Genomic DNA, 25,085 nt, shown 5'->3' with positions numbered 1-25,085 from the left:
ATATGTGTTATCCACGTCGTAATGGTTCGAAACCAATAACATAACCATAGGTGTTATCCACGTCGTAATGGTTCGAAACCAATACCATAACCATATGTGGTATATGCGTCGTAATGGTTCGAAACCAATACCATAACCATTGGTGTTATTCACGTCTTATGATTCGAAACCAATAACATAACCATAGGTGTTATCTACGTCATATGGTTCGAACCCAATAACATAACCATAGGTGTTATGCACGTCGTAATGATTCGAAACCAATAACGTAACCATGGGTGTTATCAACGTCGTAATGGTTCGAAACCAATACCATAACCATGGGTGTTATCCATGTCGTAATGCTTCGAAACCAATAACATAACCATAGGTGTTATCCACGTCATATGGTTCGAAATCAATAACATGACCATAGGTGTTATCCGCGTCGTAATGGTTTGAAACCACTAACATAACCATAGGTGTTATCCACGTCGTAATGGTTCGGAACCAGTAGCATAACCATAGGTGTTATCCACGTCGTAATGGTTCGAACCTCATAACATAACCATAGGTGTTGTCCACGTCGTAATGGTTCGGAACCAATAAACTGCTCTTCCCAGCCATTGTATATATTTCCTTCAGGCAGCAGGGTTCCTTAGTTATTTCGTTGTGTGCAATATACTTAAGAAATTGAAAAACATATATATTTCGACGCAATTGCCAGCAATAAGCGTCCATGCATGAAATCTATACACATGCAACAACTCGATACTAATGCAACAACTCAATACACATGCAACAACTCGACACACACGCATTAACATTCCCGTCAGGTCAGACCTACGTTACCGTTACTTTGGACTTGTGCTCGAAATAATTGATCTACCCCGTTCAGTATGCATTCCAGTTCGCAGAGACAGGTGTTACTTACACATTCAAACGGTAATATCTATAAGTAATTAAAGGACATTCTAATATAAAGTTTCCTTACACACACACACACACACACACAAACGCACACACACGCACACATATACACACACATATACACACGCACACACACATACACAAGCACACACACATACATATAACACGCAGTGATGTAAATCATGGTTTAATATTGATATTCTTTCTTGTCTAGCCATTGCAAAGGCTTTTGTAACATGGGGAGAAAAAGATTTTGTATACAACTGCATCAAAGTATTCAAAAATGTTTCCTAGAGTTTTTCTTTTCTGACGGTAGGCATTGTTACAGTTTATCATTTGCATGTGCTTGAAATGATCTTTGTCGGCAAAGAATTACCGTTGTGGAGCTGGCATCGTTCATTGGTTTTAACGGACCCTTTAGTACATTACCGGTTGCATGGAAGCTAAGAACGCTTTCCAAGAACACATATAGGCAACCAAACCAGGCTGGTTGAGTCGGGTATCGAACCCGCTACCATTGGATAATGTAGCTTAAAATGGCGAACGTGTGCTATTGAAATACATCGGGTTTATTTTTCATTGTTCTTACTCTAGAATGGCGATGGAAAGTGCAATCTTTTATGTTGGTATTGTTGTTGGTATTGTTGTTGGTGTTGCCGAGTTTAAACGACATTTGTCACCATATGGTTGGCTACACATAGCGGTTCAGTGTATTTGGCGGGGGGAAAAAATCCAGGAAGAACCACCGACTCACAAACTCTACTGGAAATCTATCTCCCCATCTCACGTTGATCGAGCCAAGCCTCGAACTCACAAGAAAAGAGGTGAGATGTGGGAGTGATCTTTAAGAACAAGCTCCTCAGACCACTCGGCCTCTAGGGGACACTACATCAGTATTGCGTTTGGTCATAGCGTATATTTCATTCTTTTTCATACATGTAGAAGAAATTAAAAATAAACCTTTTAACAGTGATGACAAAATATATACTGCACCTTTTTGTTACCCCCCCCCCCAACCAACCAATCAAACTCCACCCTAATCCCCTTTAACAAAGCAAACCACCCACCCACCTCCACAAAGAAAGAAAGAATTAAAAGAAACAAAACTGGAAACATGTTTTGAATGAATATTAGATCAAATAGCCAAGAACTTTTACACTGTGTAAAGTGACGTATAAGATGGTCTGACACCTTACAAAATGACTTAACCTATGGCAGATAATGGGAAGTAACTCTTATTTGATAGGCTAGTCAGCTAGTCAAGAAATTGACTTGATAATCTTTGCAACATTTGTGGGGTTTTTGGTAGCTTTTGTGTGGTCATACATCTCTAATTGCAGTTTATAAAGAAAGATCGAACAAACGTGGCATTCACTCAGGGATCTCATTTCGTCAATAATCAATTTTTATAGTCAATAAATACATATCTCGTCGATAAATAATCTTTTGTAAATAATAACGCTTTTTGTCAAAATATGCTCTTTTCTAAATGAATAATCTTTTGTAAATAAATACGCATCTCGTCTAGAAATACTTTTTTTCGTTGATAACTATTCTTTCATCAATAGATACGTCTTTCACCAGTAACTACTCTTTGGACAATAAACAATCTTTCGTCAATAAATACTCTCGTCTATTAATACGTATGTCGTAAACAAATACTATTTCGTCTATAGGTTCGTATTTTTGTGAATAAGTACTCTTTCGTCTAAAAATACGTATTTCATCAATAACTACTTTGTTGAGAATACTTCAGAACTGTTTATGGGGAATGTATTGATAAATTTCTATTTTGTCTCGTACACAAAATGCTAATGACATTATGCCATATTACATAACTCTTCACACATACATATTAAAAATGTATCTCTAGGTGAACTTCACGTAAGAGAGTTGGTGGTATGCATTCTTTGACAATATTATTTGTGCATTTAGTCCATCGAATTCTTTTTAGAGCTGTCTTTCATTATTTTATGTATTCATAACCCAGTCCGTATTGTGTATTAACAGACATTTATGTATTCATACACAAGTCCGTATTGTGTCTTATCATACATGTGTCACTCATAACCAAGTCCGTATTGTGTATTAACATACGTTTATGTATTCATAACCAAGTCGGTGTTGGATATTAACATACGTTTATCTACTCATAACCCAGTCCGGATTGTGTATTAACATAGGTTTATGTATTCATAACCAAGTCCGTATTATGTATTAACATAGGTTTATGTATTCATAACCAAGTCCGTATTGTGTATTAACATACGTTTATGTACATGTATTCATAACCAAGTCCGTATTATGTATTAACGTACGTTTTTGTATTCATAACCAAGTCGGTATTGTGTATTAACATACGTTTATGTATTCATAACCAAGTCGGTATTGTGTATTAACATTCGTTTATGTATTCATAACCCAGTCCGTATTGTGTATTAACATACGTTTATGTATTCATAACCAAGTGGGTATTGTGTATTAACATACGTTTATGTATTCATAACCCAGTCCGGATTGTGTATTAACAAACATTTATCTCTTCATAGTCAGGTCGGTACTGTGTATGACCAGACATTTGTATTCATAACCCAGTCCATATTGTGTATTAACAACATGTATCTACTCGTAACACGGTCAGTAGTGTAAATTAACTACATTTCATACACTTTTTTCCAGCCTTGTAATGATTATTGGTTTTAAGAACTCGGGTACTTAATTCACGAACTGAGACATCCTTGTACGTCTAAAAAGCAAATAGTAAAATTAAATGCAGTAATCATCTAAAGATAATTTTAGATATAAATATTACAAAAGTTTACAATATTTGCTAATATATCTACGACTTCAAGGAATTAGATTCGTATACTATCCCTCCCTCCCCCGTGGACTGTGAAGGTAGTAATAAACAATGACTAATGTAATCACCAAATCCCGCCAACGTCAGCATGCAACCGGATGCATAATTACAGAACCAGTGCAGTCATGTTTCATTTGATGTACAGATGATCAGTTTGACAGCATGCTTTGGATATACACAATTTGGTTGGCATGGTTTCAAATCAGAGTTGGCTTGAAAGGAACCAGCAGCCAGTGTTTTTGTACATGCAAACATACCAAATCATTGGTATTCCATCAGCGCATGGTGCTCTATACAGCCCCCCCCCAAAAAAAAAAAAAAGAGAAACAAAACTAAAAAGGGAAGAAGAAAATAAACAATAACCAATCCGAGTTTTAGTTTCTGGGACATACTTGAATGAATTGTGAACTCTCTCTCTCTCTGTGTTTGTAGTTTGGATTTTTAACGTAGCTTCAACAGTCTTTCGATCAGACCAATACGATGTCTGAAGTGTGGCAGTTTATAGTGATGTCTAGCACTGGGGCATCATGCCGAAGATATGCAACATGATGTCCCACCCAGTCACATTGTCCTGACACCAGGCCGACTAGTTCTAACACTAACCTCTTAGTGCTGAGCGCCAAGCGAGGCAGCTGCTTGTATCATTTTTGTAAGTCTTTGGTATGACTCGTCCGGGGATGGAACCTACGATAGGTTTAAAATGCAACGTCATCGAACTGTTTTAAAATGATAATATCAAACGAAGCCAATCAAACCAATATACAGGATTACATATTATCTCTTTCATGCATTATGATAGGAACTGATTTAGGTAAAACCTCACGGATCTATATATTTCTCCATCAGAAAGCATATAAAAATTGAACCTTTTGATGTTATTAAAGTTGTTTTCTTTGTTTAAGTGTGTATTGTGGCATAAACAAATGATCACACAACTGTGTGATTCGGCAACTTACAGCTTTTAGCAGGAAAAACGCAGTAAGCAAAAGTACACTAAACTTTTTTAATAACAAGTTTTATTAATTTCGTTAATTCTTTTGTTTTCGTCTTGCCTGCATTTTAATATTTAGTATAGTTTTAGTCCTCTGTCAGCGTTTGAATACTAATTTAAGTAAAATAAGTTACCCCCACCCCCCACAGTTTTATAAAAAAGAAATTATCTCATCCTAATTAATGCGGTTAGAATTAGGTATCGATATTAAATCAGTTAATAACATTTAGGCTTTTATTCTTAAATACAAAACAAGATCTAATAAACACCGGAGAAGCAAAAGGCTGTATTAACAAATGTTTTATATCAAAGGCTGTAATAACAAATGTTTTATATCAAAGGCTGTATTAACACATGTTTTATAGCAAAGACTGTATTAACACATGTTTTATATAAAAGGCTGTATTAACAAAAATGTTGTATATCAAATGCTGTATTAACACATGTGTTATATTAAAGGCTGTATTAACAAATGTTTTATAGCAAACCTGTATTAACAAATGTTTTATATCAAAGGCTGTATTAAGACACGCTTTATATCAAAGGCTGTATTAACACGTTTTATATCAAAGGCTGTATTAACAAATGTTTATACCAAAGGCTGTATTAACAAACATTTTATATCAAAGGGTGTATTAAAACATGTTTTATATCAAAGGTTGTATTAACATATGTCAAAGGCTGTATTAACACATGTTTTATATCAAAGGCTGTATTAACACGTGCTTTATATCAGAGGCTGTATTAACAAATGTTTTATATCAAAGGCTGTATTAACAAACATTTTATATGAAAGGTTGTATTAACACATGCTTTATATCAAAGGTTGTATTAACACATGCTTTATATCAAAGGTTGTATTAACACATGCTTTATATCAAAGGCTGTATTAACACATGCTTTATATCAAAGGTTGTATTAACACATGCTTTATATCAAAGGCTGTATTAACACATGCTTTATATCAAAGGATGCATTTACACATGCTTTATATCAAAGGCTGCATTTACACATGCTTTATATCAAAGGCTGCATTTACACATGCTTTATATCAAAGGCTGCATTTACACATGCTTTATATCAAAGGCTGCATTTACACATGCTTTATATCAAAGGCTGCATTTACACATGCTTTATATCAAAGGCTGTATTAACACATGCTTTATATCAAAGGCTGCATTTACACATGCTTTATATCAAAGGCTGTATTAACACATGCTTTATATCAAAGGCTGCATTTACACATGCTTTATATCAAAGGCTGCATTAACAAACGTCTTATATCAAAACTGATCTATCAATGCAGTTCGTGATTTAAAACATTGATTCCACTTTACAATTGGAACATTATATAATTACTTGCAGTTCATTCTTTGGGAACCGTTCCTGTGTCCTAAGTTATTACAGCGTCTTCCTCCATTGCGGGGGATCATGGGTTCGAAACCCGGCCGATTCATATCAAAGACTTATAAAATTAATACTAATTGCTGCCTCGTTTGTCGCTCAGCATTTAATGTTAGTGTTAGGACTGGTCGGCCTGATGTCAGGATAGACACTGGATGAGACCTGATTACTACGCGCTCCAGTGCTAGACATCATTATAAGGTATAATGGTACCAATTGTACAAGCACAGTTGGACCGAGCTTAAGGAGTACGGAACATTGTATTCAGAAATAAACAACAAAACTAACCTTGATTGGCGCATTATGTAAGAGTTGTACTTTCTGTTAGGATTTAAAAAAGTTGAGCCTTTTAGTAACATGTGAAATTATGTTAATTCATGTCTAGAACATATTTTGTACCTTTTATTATTGTGTTAAAAATTGTGGTCACATACATGTCTCTTGTGGCTAGATAACTCTTAACACTGTCTAGTTCCAGCAGAGTTATCTCTCTTACATGCAATGGAGTACCTAGTTTTGTCCTTGTTGTTGTTGTTGTTGGGTTTAACGCCATTTTTCAGCACAAGATAGGCTATACATGGCGGCCAGTATAAATGGTGGAGGAAGAACCCTGGAAAACTCAGGGAAGAACCACCGACCCACGAGAAGCTACTGGCAGGCTTTCCCACGTACCCACGCTAGCCGAGCCTTGGATTCGAACCCACGCAGACAGAGGTGAGATGGCAGTGATCCGGAACGGTGAGCGCTTTAGACCACTCGGCCACTCGGGGCCCCAGTTTTGTCCTTGTCAAATTGACAATCTAAGATTGTTCTCTATGACAGTGTGTGACATGCATGCTGAGGTAGGATAGAAAGTATATTTATTTCACAAAACATTAGCACTGAGGTATATGAAAAAAGAATTTGTACCGTGATACCATTTACAGCAGGACATCGTAGTGACGTGACTCTAATTGTTAAAGCGAAGTTACACACACACACACACACACACACACACACACACACACACCATTCTTTGGGTTCGTGTTAGCATGTATGAGTAAACTATATACGACATGAAATGAATAATCTGTGACTGTTTATGTGTGCGTGTGTTTCTTGATATAATCAGTTTGCATAACGATGTCATAACAATATCACAGCTTTTTTCCTCAGGAAAACCTTGTAACGAACTTTAGTGAATACGCATTTCGTGAATTTTTGTTACCGTCAGTATTCTGTTTTTTCATAGCTGGGTTTATGCTAAAACCCATGCGCCTTTACCTTAATTCATATCACAAGAGTCAAATGCAACATGTTTTCTCTCCCCCTCTCCTCTCGCTCTCCGTTTATGAACCATACGGTATTTTAGAGGAAATTGGAGTAGGCATACATGACCCGTACATAATTTACGATCAACATTCCGCCACCATTGGTCATCGGACTATTTATGTTACGCCTATACTAATTTCTAGATGACTTTGAAAGCAATGATACGTGAAAAGTACACAATTGTGTTCGAGGGGAAAGCTTGTATAAGTGGTTACCGTATCTCTCCGTGTCTTGTAAAGTGGTTACAGTATCTCTCCGTGTCATGTTTACTATCAGCATAGTCTGTTGTCTTCCGTCGGGCAATCCAGGAGTATATACAGATTAAAGCTGTAGACCTAGATCTGTCGTGCGATATACAACACTAGTTCTGTGTTTATATTTTAGACTTTGATCTGTCTGTGCGTTATAACACGGCAGTTCTGGTATATATTTCAGACCTAGGTCTGTTGTGCGGTATACAAAACAAGTTTTGGGTCTGTATTATACACCTAGAGCTGCCAGTGCGTTATACAACGTTAGTTTGGGGTCTATATTTTAGACCTAGACCTGTATTGGCGCGTTATAACACAACAGTTCTGGTCTATATTGCAGACATAGATCTGTCGGTGCGTTATACAACACAATTTTTGTGTCTATATTATACACCTAGAGTTGTCAGTACGTTATACAACGTTATTTCTGGGTCTATATTTAAGACCTAGACCTTCAGGTGCTTTATACAAAAGATGTTTTTGGGTCTATTTTGTTGACCTAGACCTGTGGGTGCGTTATAAAACACTTATTTTGGAACTGTGCTGTTTATAATTAGAGAGCGTTATACACAAATAGATAGGCAGACACGAAAAGTTAGGCCGACATAAATTCCATGGCACGGTACTCAGTCAAAAACTATTCCAGGCATTTCGAATGTCCGGAAAGAGCTTACAAGTGGAATTTACCCAACACTGTAATAAGTACATCAGCATAGACTGAACATTTCATTTTGAATTCCTGGTACTTATATGACGTCTTCAAGCTGAGCTACAAAGTTAGAATGCCGTATTCTTTCTGTCTTTTGAATGTGATTAAGGGATTAAAGATGGGTCAAGATGATTTTATTTTATTCCGACCCCTGCATATTCCGACCCCTTGCATATCTTGTTTCGGAAGCGGGACGGATGGCGATAGACGGAAAGAAAAAATAATACAGGAAATACCAAACAACCAGAAATTCCATTGTAACCATGGCTGTTAATTTGATTATTACTAATAAAATTAAAGCCGTATATTATCTCTGCATACGATGACGCTCATGTTTGCCTGTCTACTTAGAAACCACAAGTCACGTATTTGATCCAAAATAACAGGTCCAAGCTTTAACAAGAATGTCCCTGCTCCTCCCTATCCCAAATAAGGCATTCGGATTTCCATCAACATCCGGATGCAACAACGCCACGTTTCTCATGTAGCATAAAATATGACAGATATAATTGTCCGAAAGACAACTCTACTTGTCCGAAATAACATCTACCTGTCCGAAATAACATGTACTTGTCCGTAAGAAAAATATACCTATCTGAAAGGCGAATTGAGCTATTTAGGGTTAAGATCTGTCCTTCGTCTGTATCATTCTTAATTATATATACAATATCAATGTACACTTAAAAAAACCCGCAACTATCTTTCAGACGTGGTTCCTCGTACATGAAATAACATAATTTGGGATGATCAATTAAATCGGAGACAGTTCAGCAAGCTGAGCGGTTTTCTGTTTAAAAATCGAAAGAAAAACACAATCTAACGTCTGTTTGTCTGTATGTGCGAATCAGCAGTACAGGTATAAATATACTAATTGCACGAACAACTTTTAGAACAAATGAAATATACATTAATATACATTCATTCTACAAATTACGTTACATAAATTTTTTTTGAATGTTGTTACAAACGATTTTTTCTACTTTATGTGACCATTAATGTTCCTATGTCATAAAAAACTTCGTGGTAAGGGTTCTTTCTAGACTCATGATTTTTTCCCCAGTCTGATCTCCCTTGTGGGAAACGTTGTAGTTCTATAATAGAGCAAGTTGGTGTTCAATACCATCTCAAGCCAGCTTGGGTCGCCTGCCATGGTGCGGTTTTAGAAAGGCATTTTGATCCCATTTCCTACGGCATGATATAGCAAATAATGTGCTCAAGTGCCGTTAAAAAGCAACCAAGCTACCAACCAACAACAACAAGCAGGCTCTCACTCCATTTCTGTTCTACACAGGCCCTGCATTATGACTGTTTACAGGCGTTGGTCATGGGATATAAATAGCTACCGAATTCATCTGCACGGCATTCCTACCTACATGATGTCAGCCCTCATCAAAGTAAAGGAAGCAAAGGGCATAATTTAAAATGACAGATCTCACATTGTGCTGGTCATGGGCGTACGCCATTTACAGTATTTGTTGTTTGGGTAAATGACTGAACAACAAATGCATGACGAATGATGGGGTAAAAAGCGTTTGTCTTGCTTCGGAAGAAACCATTAGGCCCGTGGTCCATTAATAAGTTGTTAGGCTTGGCTTACAGGTGACCAGTTATACCGAAAATCAGGAACCAACTAGATCTGTAGACCATTAATGAGTTATTTGTGCTGCCTTGCATGTAAACCATTAGTCATGTAGTCCTTTAATGAGCGGCGTGGCTTGCCTTGCAGGTAACACAACAGAACCTTAGTCCATTATCAAATCGCTTGTCTTAACTTACAAGCAACCCACTGGACTTGCAGTCCCCACTCCTCTAGACATGGTTCCATTGGACTTGCAGTCCCCACTAGACATGAAGTCCATATATTTGCATAGTTTCGTTAAAATCCATTTATTTTAGCAAATGTAACATTTTCATATCCATTGCAATGTGGATATCTCCTCAAAACAAGGATGTTCAATATTTCCATTATCATGAATACAAACTTTCTTCTTAGTTGTCTAATTTTTTGCACAGCAATTTGCACCCGTCACTTATATGCACCATTTTCATCAGTCCACTCTGCATCCATGCCAGTAAGTACATGGCGTTTAATGATATGGTCAGTACTGACCACACCTTAGCGTGGGTAATCTTATACATGTAGGAGGGGTTAATTATATGGTCAGTATGGTTGTAGATCATATGCTTCACGTGCATACCTAATGTAGAAGGTCTTATTGCAATATAGAAAGAGATTGGTTTTGTCTATATGTGCATACATATTTGTGAGATCACTTGGTTGTGTCATTAATAGTAGGGGGCGCTCGTAAACGTTTTTGTGGTTGGGGGACAAACGTGTAGTGGTCAGCTATTAAGTTTTACAAATGTCAGATGTTATTTTCAGATAACAGTCTCACCTATTCATTATGCTCAGATATCAGTCTCACCTAGTTATTGTGGTCAAATAACAGTGTCATCTATTCATTATGGTCAAAAAGCATGTCTCAGCTATTTGTTATTGTCAGATACCCGTATCACCTAGACCGCTCTGGTGGCCTAGTAGTTAGAGCGTCTGCCTCGGATGCGGGAGGTTGTGGGTTCGATCCAAGGCCGAGTCATACCAAAGACTTACAAAAATGGTACATACAGCTGCCTCGCTTGGCGCTCAGCATTAAGAGGCTAGTGTTTTAGGACTGGTCGGCATGGTATCAGGATAATGTGACTGGGTGGGACATCATGCTACATGTCTGCGGCATGATGCACCTGTGCTAGACATCACTATAAGCTGTCAAACTACAGACATCGTAGGGGGCCCCGAGTGGCCGAGTGGTCTAAAGCGCTCTTCGTTACGGATCACTGCCATCTCACCTCAGTCTGTGTGGGTTCGAGTCTCGGATTCAGCCAATGTGGGTATGTGAGAAAGCTTGCCAGTAGCTTCTCGTGGGTCGGTGGTTCTTTCTGGGGTTTTCCCGGGTTCTTCTTCGACCATTAATACTGTCCGCCATGTATAGCCTATCGTGTGCTGAAAAATGGCGTTAAACCCCACAACAACAACAACAACAGACATCGTAGCGATATGACTAAAAATTGTTAAAGCTACGTTAAAAGTCCAAATCACACGCGCGCGCGCACACACACTCACACACACACACACACAGAGAGTCTCACCTATTCATTATGGTCAAATAACAGTGTCATCTATGCATTATTGTCAGTCTTAACCAGTCCCATTGCCTTTTGCTCTTCCGTGTAGGCTGCTCAACCTCACCTGCAAAATGTAGTCAACGGTTCCAAAATACTTATAATAATTTATGTACATAATGAAGCTGGATTTGATTTGATATGTCTTTTATCTGGCGAATCTTTGGGAGTTCAGAGTTTATTTTTGTGTCATCTACTTTAGATATGTTGCATTTAGACATTTAGTATAATATGTAATAGACACTTTAAAACTCTCCACGTCATGACAGAATTTTTAAATACAAAAAATATGGTCGAAAGTAATTTATTATCACTGTCGGCTGATACTGGAGATTGTGACTTCACAAAATCGGTTTGTTTACAATGAGCACATATACTCAGCAGTTGAAATTTGTGCTTACCGTATCTTGGTGAGTAACATATCATCGTGATTATTGTACCTTGATGATTATCGCATCATCGTGATTACTGCATCCATGTGATTATCATATCATCATGAGTAATGTATATTTGTGATTATCGTATCATCGTGAGTAATGTATCTCGGTGGTTATCATATCATCGTGATTACTGTATCTTGGTGATTATCGTATCATCGTGATTACAGTATATTCGTGCCAACCAGTTTGCTTGCTTGTCATACATTCCTGGTAAAGAACATACAATAGGAAAGGATGTTTTTAAATTTTGAATGAAGTTTTTAAATTTAGGCCCAGATAAAGCAGGATTTATGTTTTGAAGTGTAGGAATATTAACATCCTGTTAGAGTTTATTCGGGTCGGAAATCATCACGGATCGAACTTCGTGGGTTTGAAGTACGTTGAAATGTTTTATTTTATAAAAATATTTATCTCAAACAGAATTTCTTACCTGTAGTGCATTTAGCAAGGTAGGTAACACAAACCAGCATCGTCACGCATCGTCACGCAACAAACTGATATTTTCATATAATTCATCCGTGTTACCTACGAACTATGGTATCGCCAACACATTAGGCATTTTTCGTTTTCAAAAGCTTGAACTAGTTTTTAAGCAAGCATGTTTCCGAACTTCAGTTAAATTATCTGTACTTATCACCGTAATATCGATGAAATATCGGAATGATTTATAGACTTTAATAAAAGTGGTGACAGTTGAAACGTCAACAATAATGTTTATGCTTTGCATGAATAATACGTGTTGATGGTGGCTATATTATATAGTACAAATGCAGGCCAGATATCGATTTATATCGTTTATTTTACAGTCTAGATAGGTGGACTGTTGATATAGTTAGTTTTAGACAGTCACCAGATTCATTCCCGTACTTTAAATGCACAGATTGACTATAAAGAATGGGAAGACTGATGGGAGTGGGTGGGTGGGGCTAACTTATTTTTTGTTGAGTAAATTTCGAATTCATATTACGTTCGACTTGCGTGCTTCACTGCTGTTCACAAAGTATCACAAACGTTTGAAAACAAATGCAAATTATATACAGTGGTGAATTAAAGAGAAGATTTTGATTTATCCAATTGCTGATGAAAACCAAGTATGTTTAAGAAAATGAAAATTACAGTCGACATTTTTTTTTTGTTTCTTTGTGTTTGGTTGATTAAAACTGACAGACACGTGAACACGTATCTGGCATGATGTGTTAGTTAATGAATTAACTGATTTTATTACTTTCTTAAATCTCATTTTTAATAGGTAATGGTGAAAGGTATTGATAGTTTCGGTGTATTGTTCAGCAGGTAGAATCATATTTGTACGATTCTAATTGACTAGTACAAAACAGATTATCCGATTCTAATCGAATAGTACCATTAAACACTGATTATCCGATGCTAATCTACTAATACAATGAAACTCAGATTATCCGATTCTAATCGACTATTGTCAAAAGGCGCCGATTATTCGGTTCCATGGGATGATATAATTGTATATGTTGGTGACCAAAACTTTCATGGGACATGATAGTAGCATGAACGAGAAATTCGGAAAACTGGCATCTGGATTATCAGAGCTCAATTTTATATGACAAGCTGACATGTTTCATAACCTTACAGCATGTAGAAGGCGTAGTTTCGAAATATAGTTTCGTCTTTTGTCTGAATGACAACAATATATATGATTTGTGCTAAAGCATATTTATAAATATAATCGTTGGAAAAATGTCAGTTAATTCTGTGGATAAATCCGTTCGCATTAGTATTTGATTTATGTGTGTCTTGGTTATGCCATTTTATGCCATAATACAATTGTAGAAGTAAAAAGCAATGTAGTTTTTCATGAGAAGTATGCCATATTTTGCATGCCACCCCACCCCTCTCCCACCATAGCTATGAAAGAGCATATAGCTGCTTTCCCGATGTCGTCTATCCCGTCACGTCGTCTATCCCGTCATGTCACGGTTTTACTTTAAATCAGTAATATATTTTGATGAATTTCATGCATTGAAACAATTGGTATGAGGCTTTATTTTCACAAGTTCTGGATCAGTGTTTACTTTAAGCTTTATGTTCTCAAGTTCTGGATCAACGTTGACTTCAGGCTTTATTTTTGCAAGTTCTGGATCAACTTCTGGATCAACGTTGACTTCATGCTTTATTTTTACAAGTTCTGGATCAATGCTGATTTCATGCGTTATGTTAAGGACTTCTAGATCAATTTTGTTTTACATTATATTCTGGCGAAACGTAATAGACTTGTGAACCATGTTTGACTTATGAACTTTATTCTCCAAATTTATTATATTTGTGTCCTCATCTCTCTCTTACGGACACATTGCTAGTGTATTTGTATGACAGTTCATATTTGTGTCAGTTCCGTATGGACACATTTCTAGTGCATTGATATGACAGTTCATATTTGTGTCAGTTCCGTATGGACACATTACTAATGTTTTTGTATGACAGTTCATATTAGTGAGAGTTCCGTATGGACACATTGCTATGTCCTTGCATTCACACACAAGCCTAAGCTGATTACAGCAACGTAGGGGCAATGTTACGTCATGTAGGGACTGTCTTGGATAGGAACTGACGTTCAAACACATTATTTATATAAATGTAGTAGGGGACACTCAGTTGCATGGACAATGTTAACAATATAAGCCTTTATCATTGCACCTACACTATAAGTAAAAAATCCGCGCTTCGTCGTAATTATGGGATGATCAGTCGTAATCGCAATGCTTAAATCGTATTTACGAGATATGTAGTCAGAAATCACTCAATACCCCCCCCCCCCCCCCCCCAAGAAAAAACAACTCCACCAAAGAAACAAAAAGAAAGAATGATTCAAACGTGCCATTTAACCGTTTCAGTATACTATGTCATGCACGCTGGAAAGAATTCAATTTTCCCATTGGCAACCCCTCAGATCTTTCTTGCGGTAGATCTGATCTAAAAATAGAGATAAGCTTATTCGGGCGCGCGCAAAACGCAGTTAAACTAAGTCTTGCAATTGAATGATCAGGATTAAATATCATGGAGGGGGGACTATTCCGTCTTACTTTGTAGACTCGACATAATCACCTGTCTTGTTTGCAACATTAAACTACATCAGTACGTCCACGTCATTTTTAGCTGAGAAACTTGACTAGGTTTAAATAAATCCATATTTAAATAGCTAATAAAAAGTTGCAAGCGGTTATTCACATTAAGCTCTCATTAAATTGTCAATGATTTTCTACCGTAAGTCTGTAATTCAATTTTCAATTCTTTTTGTCAGACAAGATGCAAACTGTTAAATGTCGATTATATTCGTTTAAATTATACTCTATGAAATAAGTAATTAATACAAGGAATGCCGTGGCTGGCGGTAATGTCGGCACTATTTGAAAACACTGGTAAATGGAATTATCATCCGATTACCGTATTTGTCAGACCCATACCAAGGGAATTTATTATAATATTTTTCCAGGCTCGAGTCACTCACTACTGGACCAGGCTCGAGGCCAGACTTGAGTCATTAATGGGGTAGGGTCGATTAACTGTTTCACCAACTCGAGTCGCTATTTAAACTCCGCCGGTAACAAACAATTTTGCGTACGATGACGAGCCATCATAATAGGTAGACCTTTTATCGTTCGGCGTAAACGATCTCCTTTTTTGGATTGGTACAGTCCACCTTACACGGACTCGCCAGGCGGGACAAACCATCACCGAAGTTTAGGTGTTGTTGTTGTTGTTGTTGTCGGGTTTAACGCCATTTTTCAGCACACGACAGGCTATAAATTGCGGCCAGTATTAATGATGGAGGAAGAACCCGAGAAATCCCCGGAAAGAACCACCGACCCTCGAGAAGCTACTGGCAAGCTTTCTCACATACCCACATTAGCCGAATCCGAGACTCGAACCCACGCAGACAGAGGTGAGATGGCAGTGACCAAAGTTTAGTGACCTTTAGTTAGAGTTATAAACAATGCAGTGTTCAATCAAGCTGTTAGACTTCTGTCTTGGTTTGTTTCCCGTATAAGAAGACAGAGATAAATTCGTGGCAATAAGTTACTTGGGTGTAATGATACACTTCAGGACCATCAAAACACATCCGTACATAGCTGTACTGCAGGAATATGCACGATGCCATAATACATCCGAATATTTAGAAAATAGCACAGCATTAAATCAGAGCGCCTTCAAATTCCTCGTAAACAAAATACAGTTCTGCAAAGAAGTCAAAATTGTTATTGTCTACCACAGAGAAATGTCCGCATTCCTACTACTGTATATGAGAAATTTCCGTACCGAAACAAATTCGGCAACGCAGCGATCTAAATAAAATAACATGAAAAGTAAACGACCTAATTAACTAACATAATTAAGACGAATCAGTGAGAGCAGAGTCGAAGGAAACGGCCCAGCTCCAAATATCTATTTTCAAGGTAACCCGCATCATCTGCACAGTGGTCTATATCCGGCTTCTTTTAAACTTCGCATAGTTTATTCTCGCAGTCGGATTGATACAAATATTGTCCACCCGACATGTATGAAATTCATTATAAATTTATAAAATGTTTCAGTTTTCCTTGTACATACTTGGCTTGTTAAATGATTTACTCCGTCGAGTATTTGCACAGAGAATACAATTTTAAGAACCTAAGATTCAAAAGGCAATTATCTTTCAGGTGATGCCACTAAAACACTAGTGTGTTCCTTTGTACTTTAAAGACTGGACTATTGTAACTCAGTTCTGTCTGGATCATCTCAATATCTAGTCCAGAAACTTCAAAAACTTCAAAACACAGCTGCTCGGACCATCCTTATTTTACCTCGATGAGAGTACACCCCCACCCCCCACCCCCACCACCACCCCCGCTCTATACCCTACACTGGCTATCCATTTGATCCAGAATCAAACACAAAATTTGCTTTCTGTGCCACGTTTCACTGACGGGCTCCAGTCCAACATACCTATCGAAACCTCACCCACGTATAGACACCAACTAGATAATTAGGCTCCTCTTCTGACAATCGTATACTCATTATTCCCACTATGAAAACAAAGTCATATGCACAACGTTCTTTTGCATACCAGGCCCAGCAATGAGTTATGAATTGCCCATTGAACTTAGACATAAAGAAAGACACAGTGATCACATTCAAGAGTGCTCTCAAAACTCACTTATTTCGACTGCAAGAACAGACTTAAAGACCTAATAATGTTTCCTTACCTTAAATATTTTCAGCAAATTTTAATGTTTTCTATTCTCATGGTGTTTTTTAATAATTATATAATTATATAAGTTTTTAGGTGTTGTCTTGTGTTGTAAAGCGCTTAGAGTTTCTAAAGATTAGGCGCTATACAAAGTCCTCACTATTATTATTAAAAGAAGCAACAAAAATAAATAATTTTGTTTGCCTTTTTCTTAAAGATATTGTTGATTGTAAGTATATATTCAATATTAATTATTTAAATTATTCCGCTCAACTCATTAACATTTTCTCTGCGTAGACGAGAAACGCACACACTATAGGAACATATCCATGAGCCAAGTTTATATTGCTTTTTTGCGTAATTTTCCACTTCAGTTTTGAGATGTGCCTAATAAGCACTCACATTTATACGCTGGTTAGTGCACGTCTTTGAAATTGCGATCGTTTCTGGCAGACATTGGCTAGATCGATGTGGAATACCGAGTGTACAACTGTATAATGCAAATCCTACTATAAAAATCGTAGACTCAGAACTGTTGGCACATAATGCATTGTAGATTAGTGCCTACGATGTTCATTTCACTATTGGGTAATTTGCCATGAACTATCCAATTTCATGAATCCCGTCCAAGAGATGCTACCAATGTTTCATTTTTTTCATTTTCAGGTTGGTTTGAGGCAACGCAGGCCTTCGAGACCCTAGGGTTCATTGCAGCCCTTGCAGCCCTTGTGCTTATTGTACTGTATATTTTTGTCCCGCAGACGTCTGGCAAGAGAATCATATGCATTCTGTCAATGCTTGCCTGTTTTGCAGCTGGTAAGGGCAACAATTATCTCTTCTTTCTATCTCACATCTGTACTTTCTTTATGTTTGGTAGCACGTATAACTTTCTCTTAAGAATCGATACCCTACTGATTCATGCATTTACAATCTGGACACTATTGACTCATGCATTTACAGTCCGGACCCTACTGTCTCATACATTTAGAATCCGGACCATACTGACTCACGCATTTCGATTCTGGACCGTATTGACTCGTGTATTTAGAATTCGGACCCTATTGACTCATGCATTTAGTATCCGGACCATATTGCCTCTTGCAATTGAATCTGGACCCTATTGATTCATGCATTTTGAATCCAGACCCTATTGACTCACGCATTTAGAATCCGGACCCTACTGACTCGTGTAGTTAGAGTCTGGACACTATTGACTCATGCATTTACAATCCGGACCCTACTGACTCATACATTTAGAATCCGGACCATACTGACTCATGCATTTCGATTCTGGACCCTATTGACTCGTGTATTTAGAATCTGGACACTATTGACTCATGCATTTAGTATCCGGACCATACTGACTCATGCATTTTGAATCCAGACCCTATTGACTCGCGCATTTAAAATCCAGACCCTATTGATTCATGGATTTAGAATCCGGACCCTATTGACTCATGCATTTTGAATCCGGACCCTATTGACTCACACATTTATAATACGGACCCTATTGACTCATACATATAGAATCCGGACCCTATTGACTCACGCATTTATAATACGGACCCTATTGACTCATGCATATAGAATCCAGACCCTATTGACTCATGCATATAGAATCCAGACCCTATTGACTCATGCATTCAAATATTTTAGACACTTTATACAAGTTTGTATAAACATGTAGTACTTAATCGAATATATTTTGTTTGCAACCATTATGTTTTTCATAATGACTGTGCAAAGACCTGAATCTCATTTTATTTTTAACTATTAGATTTTGTTCACAACAGCGGTGTGAAGACTTGACACTTTCATCTTATTTGCAACCATTATATGTTGCTTATAACAATAATGTAGAGACGACTCTTGCATCTTAAAGAACCTATTTTAGCTCATCGTCCGTGCAATCATTTAATGCTTACATAATTATCCCTAATATTTCTAGGGCTTGCAAGCATTCTTGCTGAATTTGCGTCACATATAGTCGCCATATTAAAAAAATAATTAGATCTGTATGATTATTCATCATGCGGAATTCTCCATGAACATTGATGCTTATCTATTTCCTGCTAGTGTAATCATTTTTCATAGATAGCACAATGGTATACACTGGTGTAGCACTCTGTTGCAAATGTAAGATCCTAATCAATGTGTGATTTGTATATGATTTGGAATCTTAACGTAACTTTAAAATGTTTTCAGTCATATCGCTATGATGTCTTTCGTGTGGCAGTTTATTGTGATTTCTAGCACTGGGGCATCATGCCGCAGACATGTATCATGATGTTCCATCCAGTCACACTATCCTGACACCAGACCGACCAGTCCTAAGACTAACCTTTTAATGCTGAGCGCCTATTGAGGCAGCTGTTAGCGCCGTTTTATAAGTATCTGGTATGACTAGTTTAATGAAATCAATGTTTATTTATGAAAAACAATATTTATGATTTGTTAATAGTATATTTCTATTTTATTCACATATTCTACTTTTCCTTTTGGGGGCACTATCCGTGATTGTCAGAGTAGAAAAATATCTCTTGGGACAAATTTCATTCCCATTTTTAATTGAAAATTAAAGGAGAATTGTAGAGTTTTGTGACAGACGGTGTCTTATTGTGACTAGTGTGTCTTACTGTGACTAGTGTGTCTTATTGTGGCTAGCGTGTCTTACTGTGACTGGTGTGTCTTTTCTTTTTGACAGCCGGCTGTATAATGCTAGGGATCATCATCTACGGCTCTAAAGTAGAGAGAAATTTGTCTTGGTCCTTTGCCCTCTGCTGCATCGCGGGAATCATCTTCGGGGTGTCTGGAGTGCTCCTCCTCATCGATATGGTGAAAAAGTAAACAGGGGAGATAATCCGCCAGAAGTGATTGATGGAAACGGTTTTAAGAGCTGAAAACATATTATATGAGACTGATATATGGAATGACTTTTCTTCTACGTTGAAATCTTGCAAAGGCAAATCGTCACATGACTAACTCCTAAATTGTCAATGTTTCAATTATACTGCTATAGTTTCGTTTTCCTCTGCACAATACAGCAAACTACACTTAGTTCTTCCACATAAATAAGCGTATACAATTTGATGTATGACATACTTCATGGTGCACTGTAATAGTTGAAGATTGGAATCTTATATATACTGTTAACTAGTGAAATATCGAAGTTTTTTTCACAATACTCTTTAAGGCAAATTTCAGTTTTAAACTTGCTTATCTATGATCCGCTGTGACATTTCCTGCTCAAGATGAAGACCATCCTGGAGTGAAAGATGATGCATGTCTACTTGTATTTTAGCAAATGTAGCATTGACTATACTGATTTAAAAGACAATGTATTTCAAAAATGGGTTGCACTATAACCTTGTAAGGACTTTAAAATAAACAGAGTCAATGTTGCGATAGCGTTTGGATGAATAAGCCAGGGCCAATTTGCGACAGCGTTTGGGTGACTAAGCCAGGGTCAGTTCTGCGACAGCGTTTGGACAAATAAGGCAGGGCCAACAGATAACAACAGCCGATAAATGTGTGCATTTATGCGAGGAAATGAGCATGTGAGAAAGTTTCAAACACACATCATAATCTCGCAGTCAGGCCTGGATTTCATCAGCAGAACTGAAGTCTTGATTTAATCTTATATTTAAAATCCAACAATTTGATTGGCTGAATTTTACGGCAGACTTAACATTGGCTAATAAAATACTTAAGGCTCGATTTAACATTAAGACTTAAATTGGTGACAAAGTGAAAAGATAAGCCATGATAGATTTTACCACAGCGTTTGGATTAATAAGGCGTTTGGATTAATAAGGGTCCGGCGTTATAAGGAGAGCTCTTGCTGCCTTCGAGTTGATGTTTGGGAATAAAGATGGATGTGACTGGGATTAATGTTCATGAGGCAAAGTCAAATAGTTTCAAAACAAAATTTCGCAATGGAGTGGCATAACCTTCCACAGGTATCTGACAGAGTCTGGTGCTCTGAAGAAGCCATAACATAATAGTGTTGAGATCATACAAGTGTGTGTGTATGTTATTTGGATTTATAACGTAGTTTTAACAATTTTTCAGTCATGTCGCTACGATGTCTGCAGTGTGGCAGTTAACAGTGATATATAGCACTGAGGCATCATGCCGGAGACATGTAGCATGATGTCCCACCCAGTCACATTATCCTGACACCAGGCCGACCAGTCCTAACACTAACTTCTTAATGCTGAGCGCCAAGCGAGGAAGCTGTTAGAACCATTTTTGCAAGTCTTTGTTATGACTCGGCCGGGGATCGAACCCACGATCTCCCACATCAGAGGTGGACGCTCTAACCACTAGGCCACCGGAACGGTTAGGCCAGACAAGTAAAGGCACGTTTAGATACGCGGAATTATCACAGCATGATATATTGTTGAGACAAGTATGTAGGCAGATGAAACTCTTTTCTCGATGGCTAAAGAAATATTCTTGCAATTGGTGGAAATATCGAATTTTGTAACCTAGATAACTAAGGGGGAAATCGATTATTTTCACGGAATATGAACGCCACATTATTGCTGTTTCTTCTAGGATGTCATTATTTGTTTTTAATATTGGACATTTTGTATTTAGAACACATTTCACTGTTTAATATAAATGTTATTTATCCCATGTATGCATAATTACAAATTTGACTTTTGACATGTATAGCCTACCGTACTGAACGTCATGCAGTAGGCAGCTATACATCTTACTTGAACCATACCAGAAACAGGACCGACCCCGTAATCTCGGAACGACTATAACCGAACATTTGACCGCGGACTCGAATTTTGAACAGTTTCGTGTGCACTAAGTTCTTTAAGGTCGTATACATTTAAACATTTCCTTAATTATGGACCTTTTCACAAACAAGCGAAATCTCGGCAGCGTTAGGAAACCTAGGTCTGTGTTCTTATTTGGGCTGCTGAGGCCGACCTTAATTTTCTACTCAGATATGATTACATGGTGAGGTTGGTATACGATTTGTCCATTATAACTATATCTTGTCAGGAAAAAATACGCTCATTTCATTTAAGTTTTTGACATGTTTTTGTCAGGCAATAAATTAAACTGTGAAGGAGTTTTATAAATTGTGTATATAACCTTGAATGATGTACATATTTCTTATTCAACTGTAACGTTTAATACAGTCAAATAATAACACTATAGATAATGTTAAATATTTTACAATATTGCTTGAAGCCATTTCAGTTTTGTTGTTGATTCTTTCATGGAGATGTATTGTTAATATGGTGTACCAATTAGCAACATGGTATATGTATCTAATATATTGATCGCAGGAAAATATTATATCTAACTTTATTTTGCTGATCTCGTATAACTTTAGCCTAATCTTACATTTGCATGTAATTCACCATTGCGAGATAGTTCTTATTACGAAAGAATCAGTGTAATAGGGGAGATAACTCTTGTTATTATTGATCAAAGTACTAGCAGGAAATGGTCCAAGATATATCTTATCTTTGGGGATGAAATCACATAATGTTCCAGTATTTGCCAGAATTCACCGGGCATCATTCCATTTACCTGCATCAACATCAAAATAACTGTTTAGTGTGTTTAACTCTGGACCTGTAACTCATCACTACTACTTAAAAACACATAACGGAGCAGGTTGTCCCAAGTACTATCTTTTGGGCATCTCATTATATATATATATATATATATATATATATATATATATATATATATTCGAGAGCGGCGTAAAATTACGCTTACTATGCGAGAAAAGTAACTTAAATAGGATTCTAAGTAAGAACGATCACTTTAAAAGAAGCATTTAAGTTCTCATTTGCATTGTTGTAAAGTATGAAGACTACTACTGCGGTAATTAAAGAGGTTCGCAATGAACTATGGGTAAGACTGAAAACGTTTGATTACAGGAAGATCTTTCTATGCCATGCAACTTTAAATTGTATTATGGCATAACATTAAAGATAGTCTTTAATTGCGTCTGAAAATCTCTCTCTCCCACCAGGCAAAATGGAAGAAAATAAATCATATATTGTGTCCATGCAAAGTGCATGATTGGGTATGGGAAAAAAGGGTCGTTTTACTAGTATTTCATTGTCTGCTTTAGTTTTGTAAGTAGCAATAATATGTATAATTACAACATCAATGGAACTCGAATTTAAACTTCGCGTGTCCATAACAGTGCTTTTGTATCTATGGAAGTACCATTGAAATAAAGATATTTCATTAATATTTGTTTCCGTTATATCGGATCGTTTAAAAATTGCATCAGTAAATGTTTCACAAAGTTTTGAATACTGTCATTTTTTCGTAAAAAGAATTAGACGCTTCATTTTGGTTTCGGTGTCTAGTGGTCAAACGTCCAGGTCACCTTGACTGAAACACGAAAACATTTTCGTCACAAATGCACTATCTAAAATCACTGTTTTTTTAAAGCTGTCTTTCAATGGTGTAAGGAAGAAAGTTGAATGATAAAGGTCACTATGACTGAAAGAAGAAAAATGACTTCAGCAAAACAGCATTAATTTTATACCAGACGCATGGAGCGCTCTTGGTGAAAAGTTGTACTGAGGTAAGGAACAAGCTTTTTTTTATTTCTACTCAAAAGACGAATGATCAAAATCACTCTGCGTAAAAGAAGAAAACTTGTTTTTATAATGCAAGTTCTTGAGCGGGTATCTCGCTAAAGTTTTTTGATAACAACGAATTCCATTGAATTGTCATTCAAAAGCTAAAATTTTAAAGTCAGTACACACAAAAAAAAAGAAAGAAAGAAAAGAAACATCTTGGACAATAACTTTGCTTCTTGACCTTGTACAAAGATTAAAAGCATTGGTTCTTCACCATGTACAGTGGATAAGAACGTTTGTTGCTGACCATGTAACATGTATATTAACTTTAGTTCTATACCATGTACAGCGAATAAAAGCTTTGGTTCTAGACTATGTACCATGGATACTAACTTTAGTCCTAAACCATGTACCACGGATATTAACTTTGGTTCTAGACCATGTACAATAAATAATAACTTTAGTTCTAATCCATGTACTACGGATATTAACTTTGGTTCTAGACCATGTACCATGGATAATAACTTTAGTTCTAAACCATGTACCACGGATATTAACTTTGGTTCTAGACCATGTACCATGGACAATACCTTTGTTCTAGAGCATATTCATACATTAATAACATCTGGATTTGGAAGACACCTACTGATTTTGTGGTCGAAAACTCTATTATGAAAGATAGGTTTTGCGTAATAAGTTGTCTTGTAGTAAGTTCTTGGATCAAACTTTGTGGATGGCTTGCTTACAAGATAATACAGAAACCATTATTGTATTGGATCTAAAGGCCCAAGGTCACGTGCACTCATAGTCTAATAAGCAAAGAATGGTTGTGCATTATAAGTTTAATTCAAGACCGCGTACCGTGCTCAAAGGTTAAGGACATTGAGATTCGTTAGTCAATAATCTCAAGAGTCAAGGATCCTCTACTAAAATCTACATCGAATATTATACAATGCCCTACTAGTGTCTACATCGAATATTAAACACTGCTCTACTAATATCTTCATCGAATGTTGAACAATATCCTACTACTGTCTATATCGAATATTATACAAAGCCCTACTAGGTGTCTACATCAAATATTATACAAAGGCCTACTAGTGTCTACATCAAATATTATATAATGCCCTAATAGTGTCTTCATCGAATATTAACAATGCTTTGCTAATGCCTACATCGAATATTAAACAATACTCTAGTAGTGTCTACATAGAATATTAAACAAAATACTACTAGTGTCTACATAGAATATTAA

The 25,085-nt window shown here is 36.9% G+C and overlaps 1 protein-coding gene across 6 annotated transcripts in view; it reads left to right on the top strand.

Moving 5' to 3' along the window:
- Positions 1–23,548, top strand: part of LOC149791107 (uncharacterized) — a 167,595-nt gene extending 144,047 nt beyond the window's left edge. For all 6 annotated transcript variants that reach the window (XM_089973023.1, XM_089973024.1, XM_089973019.1 and 3 more), the window contains 2 exons: positions 17,922–18,071; positions 19,960–23,548. In XM_089973023.1, the coding sequence (XP_089829149.1) occupies positions 17,922–18,071; positions 19,960–20,102 (293 nt within the window). In that variant the 3' untranslated portion in view covers positions 20,103–23,548. The remainder of the gene's footprint in view (positions 1–17,921; positions 18,072–19,959) is intronic.
- Positions 23,549–25,085: the final 1,537 nt, after the last annotated feature.

This window comes from Sinohyriopsis cumingii, chromosome 10, assembly GCF_028554795.1.
Source record: "Sinohyriopsis cumingii isolate HCF-2022 chromosome 10, ASM2855479v2, whole genome shotgun sequence".
In the NCBI taxonomy this organism is placed as follows: Eukaryota; Metazoa; Mollusca; class Bivalvia; order Unionida; family Unionidae; genus Sinohyriopsis; species Sinohyriopsis cumingii.
Note: the sequence above shows the minus strand (reverse complement) of the source record. Positions and strands in the feature narration are given on the sequence as shown.